General features: G+C 42.6%; 2 protein-coding genes across 3 annotated transcripts in view; both read left to right on the forward strand.

The window, feature by feature from the left end:
* The window catches only part of LMTK2 (lemur tyrosine kinase 2), a 36,203-nt gene extending 30,440 nt beyond the window's left edge, over positions 1–5,763 (forward strand). The window contains exons 13-14 of the mRNA XM_015876634.3: positions 563–808; positions 1,822–5,763. Of these exons, the coding sequence (XP_015732120.2) occupies positions 563–808; positions 1,822–1,850 (275 nt within the window). The 3' untranslated portion in view covers positions 1,851–5,763. The remainder of the gene's footprint in view (positions 1–562; positions 809–1,821) is intronic.
* Positions 5,764–7,226: 1,463 nt separating this feature from the next.
* On the forward strand, positions 7,227–9,863 carry BHLHA15 (basic helix-loop-helix family member a15). 2 transcript variants are annotated; one of them, XM_085514614.1, is made up of 2 exons: positions 7,227–7,366; positions 8,977–9,863. In XM_085514614.1, exon 2 carries the CDS (start codon positions 9,013–9,015, stop codon positions 9,511–9,513), a length of 501 nt encoding a protein of 166 aa, XP_085370740.1. In that variant the 5' UTR covers positions 7,227–7,366; positions 8,977–9,012; the 3' UTR covers positions 9,514–9,863. The 2 variants fall into 2 exon arrangements, with proteins under 2 accessions (XP_085370740.1, XP_085370741.1); XM_085514615.1 differs by lacking the exon at positions 7,227–7,366 and adding an exon at positions 8,755–8,883.
* Positions 9,864–9,865: the final 2 nt, after the last annotated feature.

Consider the following 9,865-nt stretch of genomic DNA (forward strand, 5'->3'; position numbering starts at 1 on the left):
GTGGGTTAATGTGGGTTAATGTGTGGGGAGGCAGGTTCACTCCCAGTGGGATGGAAGGAGACGAAGATTCAAAGCAAGAAAACCTGTGGGTTGAGGAAAAAAAAATGTATTTAATAAGCCAAGAAGATGTGGAAGAAGGAAGAAAAGTGGTGCAAAATCCATTCACCAGCTGTTGTGTATAGACAGATGCCTAGCCAGTTCCTAAGCAAAAGGTGGCTAACTTCCCAGTCTCCTCTGTTTTGTTAAACGGTGTTGTATGGCACCGAATGTCAGGTTTTACATGTGGGGAGATGACAGTGTTTTTAAGTCGGTATTATGCTTTTGTGTGGTATGTATCAGAAGCCTCTTAAGTCTGGATTTTGCTTCCAGAATTCAGTGGCATGCTCTGTAATTCTGTGGTGTCATTTCTTATGACTTGGTCTTGTCTGAAAAGCTACAGTAGGTTTGCTTTGAGTTTTCCAGGGACTTGCTTTTAAACTCACATGACTTTACAGTAATGTAAACTGCTTCCTTTTCTCTTGTTTTCTTTTGTTGTTTTGTTGGTTTTTTTTTTTACACCAAGGTGGCGGTTTTGAATGGGATGATGACTTCTCCTCCCCAGAGCCATCCTTTATATCAAAGGCAGCTGATAGCCTTATTAGCTCTAAACCACCTCTTCAGTCAAAGTACTTCTCTCCACCTCCTCCCACCCGGACTCTTGAACAGAACTGGTCACATTCATCCCCTTACTCCAGATTCTCTATTTCCCCTGCAAACATGGCAAGCTTTTCCCTTACACATCTTACAGATTCTGATATAGAGCAAGGAGGTAAGTGACTTAGTTAAAATTATTATTTTGAAGCTATAAATTAGAAGATTTATCCAAAGATATTTGTCGTATAGATGACGAATTTTGTTCTGTGTTAAATACTTTACAAGTACTTTATACTACTATAGAAGTTATGTCTGACCCTCTCCTTCAGTATGACAGCCGCATGGCCACAAACTTGTGCCTCTGGAACATCTGTGAGACAAGTTTGTGCTTCTTGTTTCCTAAGTTAGTGCAGTGTTTACAGAAATGAAACCTGCGCTGTCCTTAAGCACTGTGGCAGCTTCATGATTCTCATTATTGCCTTGTCACGGGTCCTTTTATTGTTATTGCACAGGATGAGTAGTTCATCTGCAGTCGTTGAAGCTTGTTTTATGGTTTTGATGTATTGCTTTCTAGAAACCTCATTTTTGAAGTTCTCTCAAGTGCAGCATGTTTTGTAAAGCTGAGTAGGATAGTTTGTTCAGAGAGCCAAACAAATGAGCTCATTGGTTTGTTGAGTAGTAGCAGTGTCAATTAATGGAACATTTCTTGTCTATAACAAAAAGCTGCTTAGAACTTGATTGCATTTTTGACAACTTAGAGGGGAAAAAAGGGCAGACTTGAATCAGTTCGGTTTATTAGCAATCTAGATAAAATACTGCATTATAAAAATACTTTTGATTGCTGAGCCTTTCTAGTGATCAATGACTATAAAAACATAATCAGTTACTTAGTTTTGTATTGTTCTTGTATCATGCATACTGATTAGATAACAGTGGCTGCTCATTAACTTACAGATAAGGTTGTGGAGATCCTGCGCTGCCTTGTGTCCTGAGAAGTGACATTGAGCTGTGTGATTTAAGCAGATGTATGTGTACATGTTAGCAAATGCTTATGGTAGTTGAAAGCTCTAGGGAAAGATAAGCCAGTGCTTATGTGTGCAATAGCAGAATGGCAAGTTCTGGGAAAAGTCTTGCAAAGCAGTGATGGTTGTGCTGAGGGATCTCACTGTGTCTTTCCTCTGCTAATAGGAAGCAGTGAAGATGGAGAGAAAGATTAAATGAATTAAAAACTTTCTGGGACTTCGTACACAGGACACACAGACTGTGTCTGAAACTTGTTTGTGTGAACTCTGATCTCCTGGAGCGACACAGGTAATCAGGAAGTCCTAAGAAATGGAAGCGAACACTGAAAGCAATGTTAAATCAGGACATTAATTTGAATGTGTATTTAACTTTGTAATGTATTTTTAAATCAGTGCAATTTTGCTTTTCATTATTGAAAGATGATTCTGCCGCTGTTTTCAAGTACTTGAAGTATTTTTCAGATAACTTAAGAAACAAGTTAGGCGATTACACTACAGTCTGGTTTATGTATGAGGTTGTATAATATTCTTTTTATATTTTTCCATGTAGTTCATGATCTGTTTGAACATACACCTGTTGTAGAATTGTGTATAACTGTCCTGTGCAACAGGTGGCCGTGTTGCTGAAACTGTATGAATGATAGTTGATCAGTAGTGAGCCATATTTATTTAAAAGATATCACTACGTGTTACTTTGCTTATTACAATTGCACTATGGATTATTCTTCCTCTATTTGCTGATGATGTACAGAATCAAGATGTTAAATCTTTCAAGGAATATAAGACAAGTTGAATTGGCCCAGTTAACCAGTTTAATTTGTCCTTTTTGTAGCCTTTGCTATGCACGGTACTTGTAAAACGTACATAACTTCTGAGTGTTACCTTAGATTTGCTGAAATCTTATATTCAGTACCATTTCTAAACGATGATTATAGATTGTTAGTGTTCATGTTTTATAGGAAACTGGAATAGTGTATATGGTATACTCTGGAATTTGTAGGTGAAAGATAATGTCTCAATTCCTGAATATGATCCTACTGACTGCTTGAACTGTAATTCCATCTGACTATGTCATACTTAAGGGCCTTCCAGTTGGTACTGCAACTTTCTGCCTTGGAGACAGAAGAAACAAAATTGACTGTATGAAACTGGAAATTATGGATCTTCTAAAAAAGACTGTTTTAAACAGACTGGATTTCAGGCATGTTTGGCCCTTCAGTTGTACATTCTTGAATTTCGAAGCTCTCTTCTGCTGACTGCAGAATGGGGCTGCCATTCAGAGGCCTGTGGTAGATCTACCTCTCAGTGATGTTCCGACAATTAAGAATTACACTAATGGTTAATAGCCAATTCTGCACCCTTTGTAAGGCCAGACTTACTGTAAGATACCTGCAGGGCTCCCTGATCCATCTCGAAACACGTACCCAAAGATGTCGTAAAGTTTACTCTGAAGCTGTCCGTAGGGGAAGGAATGCGGTGTGGTTCTTCAACCTTCATGCTTTCCTGTGCATTTAGTTAAATTCTTTAAATTGCTTGGGGGAAAAATAGTCCTTAATTACTATTCTGAACTGAGGTAATTTGAGAAACAAATCCCTGGCCTCTTGGAATGCATTATGCAGCTGCAGATCTGTAGGAAACACTGACAGGAGCAGTTTACCTGGCTTTAAATCACATTGTATTTTAGTGGTTTTTTTTGGGGTAGGGCTTCAGCATAAAGTCAGTCCTCGTGCTCCATGTTCAGATCCGATCACCTGAAAACTTTCACCCCACATGAAGTACAGGAAGACTGCATATTTACAGCTCTGTAAAGTTAGTGTCTTATACTTTTTATGCATCCTGATATTTTTTTTAGTGTGTTTTAAATGGGAAGGAATACGTTCATTGCTGCTTTCCAGCATTATCTAGCCCTTAGCCAGACCGGCTTCCATACCGACAGGAAGGGATTAATGGCATTCTGTCAAGTTACTTAACATTGCCAATATGTTGCTGAGAACTTCTTTGATGGGGCACTGAGGCTCAGAGCTGGTGAGAACTGTGCTTCAGTGCGGAGTGAGGAACTGAATTTCTCCAACATTTCCCAAAACATGGTCTAAGAGACAAAGCCAAGTAGTTCTTCATACATGCATACATTATGCACTGTGGAGGGCTCAAGGAAGCTGTGAGCTACTTCTCATGTGTTAAAAGATAGATAATTGACTTTGTGCACATGTTATTGCTTAGAAATTCCACAGTTTCAATATTAAACTCCCCAATACGACTAGTTTAAGGTATCGCATCGAGGTTCAATAATTCTCACACTGTTCAGTGTGAAAATTCAAAACTAAGTATGAAACTCCATAAGTGGTCTGCAGATGGTGTGTGGTTTTATCTGCCTCAGGAGGTGAACAACTACCTGTGTCAGACCTGGAGTTCAGCCTTAATTTTGAATTGCTTGACTTAGAATATAGTCCAGAGTTAAGTAAAAGCTCGTACTCCCAAACGTTAACATCTGGTTGTGCGCTTTGGTCCTCACAATTCTGGAAGCTCAGCTGTTTCTCACACATGTGGCATTCCAAAAGCGGTTTCCTTGGTTTGATGGAAATACAACTTTTATTCTTTACCAGAGCTTAAAGAAAACCTTACATAGGAATCAAAGTTTACTCCTTTGTCCAAATGGACTCATTGCTGACAAATGGCCAAAGGAGCATGTGTTGCAGAGTGGGCTGGGCTATGTCTGGTATTGAGCTAAGCAGTGTCCTTTTCAGCTATACAAAGAGGAGAGGAATATGCGAAGCTGACACATCTAAGTTAACCCAGGGTTTAAGGTCAGTAATCCAGAAGGTTAGATGGCAATAATCTATAAACAAAGCTGTAGTTGACATCTGATCAGAGTGCTCTGTTAGCAGCACTGAGCCACACCCACCTGGCCTGCAGCAGCACAACAAAGGTGAACGGGGATTCCAGCAAATTGTGCTTTAATAAGGTCCTAAAACTGCATGAGATTTCTTGCAGTCACTGCCTGAGCATGGTTCGGTTTTGGAAGTATGTGTGTCTGTTTTCAGTGGTTTAATATGGAAACTGGTTAAATTTTAGTTCCTTCTCTGGTACAAGGCTTTGACTATCCGAAGGCGTTGTCTCAATTTGGCTACTGAAGTTATTTTAAAAACCTGATTTTTCCCACCTCAGGAAATTTGTTTTAAAAAATAAAGAAATAAAACCGAGGGTCGGTGGCAGGAAGTCAAGCAGGTGAGAAGTGTGTTCAGTCCTAATGGAAACGCCTGTACTCTCCCAGCTCCCCTATCTGCAGGTACGTGGCGTGTCCCGCTGATGGTGGAAACTTCATGGCAATGAACGAGTTAAGTGTGTTTCATATCCTTGTTGATGCACTAATGAAAGCCATTTAAGCCTCATTCTTTTTATCAGTATTTTTAGCAGATTTCTGTGTAGTACGCAGACCTTCCTTCACTGGGGGCTGGTTGGTGGAAGGACTTTTCCTGATGAAGCACTGTGCTGCGACGTCGGCACTGTCAGGTGTTGGTGAATGGCTATTTGAGTTGGGGTTGGTGGAATCAACATTTATTAGCCTTATAAGAAATAGCCTTAACTAAGAACGGAGTGTACAAAATCACTTCAGCTTTAAGTCATGCAGAAATATCCTTGTATGTTAATGGCTTTGGTACAAGACTAGAAGAAGCATAGAGGGGAGTCGAACATCATGTAAACTTATTGAGAATGAGTGTTTGTAAAACCAGCAGCCTGTTTTTCAGAAACTTGAATATGACTTACAGTTTTGTTTATGAAATCGTTCGAACTTGCACAGTTGTAGGTGTAACTTAAATGACAAATGGTACTGATGTGTGTGTATATATGTTTAATTCTATTTGTAAATGAGAAGCTATGTAACAAAACCATAGGTATGAGGTTTTTCCTATTGTAATTTAATACAGGTATGAGGTTTATGGCAATATATCATAGTTAATGAATTTCAGGTCAAAACGTCTTTAAATTGTGTACATTTTTAAATTGTAATTTCTACTGTATATTGATTATCATGCATAGTGTGATTCAATAAATTGCTTGTAATTTAAAAATATTTAATATTAAAAATAAAATAGTTATATATTTATAATCTCTTTGTCTGTTTGTTCGTTCTTGAGCAGATGCCAGTAATGGGTCTGGTACACAGTGCAGCACAGCTGGCTGCTGTCAGTGTTAGCATCCAGAGCCTGGGAATGTTCCAAAGGTTTGAAGCAACAGTTCTAGGAGATGAGCCTACATGAAATAATACCACCCTTAATTATTTCCGTTATTGCCCTTGTTATTTCTGTTGATATAATATAAAGAAATAATCCTTAATTATTTCTGTTATTGCCTTTCAGGTAACGTGTGCATATTGTCAGTAGAGAAGCAACATTCCAGTTAGAAACAGTGTAATTAAATGCGTATATATACTTATTTATTTTAATGCTAGAATTGAATATTTATAGGCAGAATTCAGAGTTACCTTTCAGAAAACAGGTGAATGGTATTGTTTTCTCACAATGTTTTGTATTTATTTGTGGAAGATGTGCTTCAGTCTAAAAGCATGTGCTGAATTGCCTTAAGATCTGCAGATAAATGCAGTACTTACATGTTTTGGTAGCTTCTTTCACAAGAGATTCAGACTCTCAGCCCTGGCACTCCCTGAGGCAGGAGGAAAGAGTTGTCTTTCGTCCCTATCTGTTGACTGTTGAGATTGTGCAGACACACAGCATTGTAAAGCAGTTAGTGGAAGCTGGTGTGAAAGCCCCTGCATCCATCTAACAGCTGCTGTGAGTCCTGGGAACAAGTGAATTATCAAGATGGCTTAAGTAGCTAAAATATAACTAATGGGCTAAAATTTTACCAAGACTGATCATTATTGAGAACAGATGTGGAAGTTCCCAGGGCACTATCTGTCTGTCTAATGTACTGACTGATGATATCAGCTCTTGCAAGCTTTTCCAGACGCAGCCTCCTTGTGGCACAGGTTGTGTGGTAACTTGCACAGCTTGTGGCAGGACAGAGAACTGGGATGGCCTTTTCCATCTGAGGACGTCCAGCTGCTGAAGTAAGTCTGGGAGCCATCACTCCTGCAGGGACAACTTGTTTATGCACTGATCTGGGTCGTTTAGCTTCCATCAGCCTGTGACAGTGCCTCCATGTTGCTGTAGCACTGTTGGCCCTGTAGGCCCAGTTACCAGCCCAAACAGGGAGCCTTGAGCTCCCTGCTGACCGCCCACCACTTCTCCCTCCATGGGAGGAAGCTGTGGCAGTGCTCCCTCGTGTGCCTGCAAGTGGCTCATCTACCCAGACGCAGTGCATGGTGTTGGAGTGCTGGCACAGGCTGAGGTTGCACACTGCTGGCAGCTGCTGCGCTGTGCCCCAGGGCCCGCCCACGCTGCTAATGCGACGTGTCACAGGCAGCCAGCTCTGACAAGGTGGGCAGCGGGGCTGCTGCTCCTTCACTGCACCAGCGCCTGCTTAGCAGACTTACAACAGTGCATCCCTGGGCTCTCCTCAGTGTGAGGGTCCCACATCCCTCACAGGCTCCTCATTCTGAGCTGTCCCTGTTGATGGACCCCGGACCAGCCCTGAGGGCAGGTGGTGCCCGGGCTGCTCCCATGGATGCTGCTGCTGCTCCTGGCTTCTCACAGGTCTCTGCCATGTCCCCCTTTGGGCTCTAGGTGCCTTCTCCACAGCTGATGACAGCGGTAAGTTGAAGAAAAGAAATGCCAGCCCTGATGGATGGCTGCAGATGCACTGATACTTGGCTGTTGTTCTCCTCTTTGGTTTCTCTTGAACACTCCACTCTTCTGCTCCTGATCTCTTCTGTCTCCTCTTCCTCCTCTGCTCCCATGCCATCTCTCTGGCTGTGGCTCCACACAGCGCTTTCTCAGGGGATACAGCCATGTGCAGCAGTCTAGAAGCAAACCTTAGCCAGCTGAGTGCCCACTTAGTCCCACGTCATCCTATTTGCTCAACTTTACCTGCAGTTTGTAGGACTTCATTGCTTGCTCCCTTAGTTTGCTGAAGCTTCCTTCCCCCTGGGCTGTCATCCCAGTTTTATTTTCTGGCTGCTTCCATGCACCTCTTCCCTGATTCCTGCAGGCTATTCTCCTTCTTGAGAGCAGCTGCTCATTTCTCTGCTCTAACAGCACTTTCTGTGCTGTGGGGGGTAGAAGCTGACTGGTGTCCTTTGTCCTGTTCTCCCTTTTATGTCCTTCAGTTGCACCTTTTCTGTGAACTGAGCTAGACTAGAAGTCCAGGATGAAACCCAGTGCTTGGCTTTAGTCCTGTTTTCTTTCTCATGATGCTTCTGCAAACCCAGTGTTCATTCTAAGCTGCCTTACAAGCTTTTGGAGCTGTTCTATGGGCATTTGGCACCTAGATGCCTTAGCCAAGCTGCTCTGTGAGTTCTTGTCCTTTCTGGTAAAGTTTGCCTGCTAGTTAGTAAGGAACCCTAGGGATGGCCAGGAAACCCACACAGGCAGGGAACTGAGCCACTGCCAGTGCCCAGCAGCTGGAGATACAGCTGTACAGAACCAGGAGAGGAAGCAGTGTGGTTGCTGCGGTGCAGCTGGGAGCTCCTCACCACCTGCTGCAGTGAGGGGTGATGTCCTGTGCTGGGACAGCTGTGCACCTGTGGCCAGTTCTTTGAAATGGCTCGCCACTCTTACGGAATATGATCAGCAAAAATGTGTTAAAAGATTAACCTTCATGAGACTGCGTGGGATGGAGGAAGGTGGAAGGAAGTATTTTTGGAAATGGAAACTGAATGTGGGCATTTGAGGAATAGTGGCTGTGGCTGTGAGGCTGCTGTCTGGTGCATGTGGTGGGCACTAGCTGAGAATACAAAGAAGGCCTGGGTGCAAACATGCTCCCAATTAGCTGTTTGAGCTGCCATGTGAGTTGGATCGTGTTTCCCTCTAGTGGACTGCTATAAACACAGTGGAAACCTATTGCCACAAAAAGCAGCTGTGGGAGAAACTGCTTTGAGTAACAGCTTGTAAGTCCTGTCTGTTGCCCCAGTGTGAGTTTGCAGGAGTCTGAGGTAATAGATGACTGTGTTATTATCACCTGGAGCTGGAACTGTTCTCTATTAGAAAGGTTTTCTCCTTAGTTCATCTGCACAAGGCGTCTTGACTAGTAACATCCATGGCTTTGAAGCAAACATCTCTAGACTGACAGCCAGTAGATCGTACTGAACAGATCAACTTCCAGCAGAAAGGTTGGTTCAAAAAAAAAAAAAAAAAAGCATCAGATCAGTTGGTCCCAGCTAAACCGTCCAACAATTAAAGATATTGGTGTCGTGTTTTTACAGCACATGGATGCTTAATGCCAGCACATCTACTGAAACATGAAGGCCAAAGCCAAGGGGAAGAAGCAAAGGCAAACTGCTGATAAAGAAACCTTTTCTGAGGAGTCTGCAATGAGGAAAAAAGAACTGGGGAAATGTGTGCGGCACACAGAGAGGAGGAGTGGGGGAAGCAGGGAGAGCAGCAAGATTGCTGCAGCCAGAGCCAAGTGTCCTTGGAGCAGTAAGGACAGACACCTGCGGAGACTGGAGAGCAATGAGCGGGAGAGGCAGAGGATGCACAAACTCAACAATGCGTTCCAGGCCCTGCGGGAGGTGATCCCTCATGTGAGAGCTGAAAATAAACTGTCCAAAATAGAGACTCTCACTCTGGCCAAGAATTACATTAAATCGTTGACCTCCATTATACTCAATATGTCCAATGGGCACTTTCCAGCTGCAGAAGGGTTGGGGGGGTCCTGGGGGCCCAAACTATACCAAAATTATCAACAGCAATGTGGGGATGATGATCATAAGAAACATGGCTTCAGCAAAAATACCTAGTTAGCTGCTGCCTTCATTCCTCCTTCACAGTGCTGAGCTGCAGGGAAAAATCATCTTTTCTGCCCCCATTTTTTTCTTAAAATGACAGAGGTAACACTCGCGGCCGTAGCTTATGCTGTGTATAAAAAGCTATCAGAAATTACACGGAAAATCCTCAATCAAATGTTGCAAAGCACCACAACTTTTGAAAACACTGTTGTTGTAAATACCTACAGGGATCTCTTAGATTGTGAGCTCTCTCGAGTAAGGGCACATTCTGGGCTGTTTGTGAAGGATACAGCCTCGCTGTGCTTCTCTTTAATGTATTTTTGGGTTCCACTGTAATGTGATATTAAATGATGCACAAATCATT

The sequence above is a fragment of the Coturnix japonica genome, chromosome 13, assembly GCF_054131305.1.
Source record: "Coturnix japonica strain WE chromosome 13, WE-NBRP24, whole genome shotgun sequence".
Lineage (NCBI taxonomy): Eukaryota > Metazoa > Chordata > Aves > Galliformes > Phasianidae > Coturnix > Coturnix japonica.

What these genes read in the sequence shown, in the direction of transcription:
- BHLHA15 (XM_085514614.1), top strand. Translation starts at nt 9,013, where the DNA reads ATGAAGGCCAAAGCCAAGGGGAAGAAGCAAAGGCAAACTGCTGATAAA.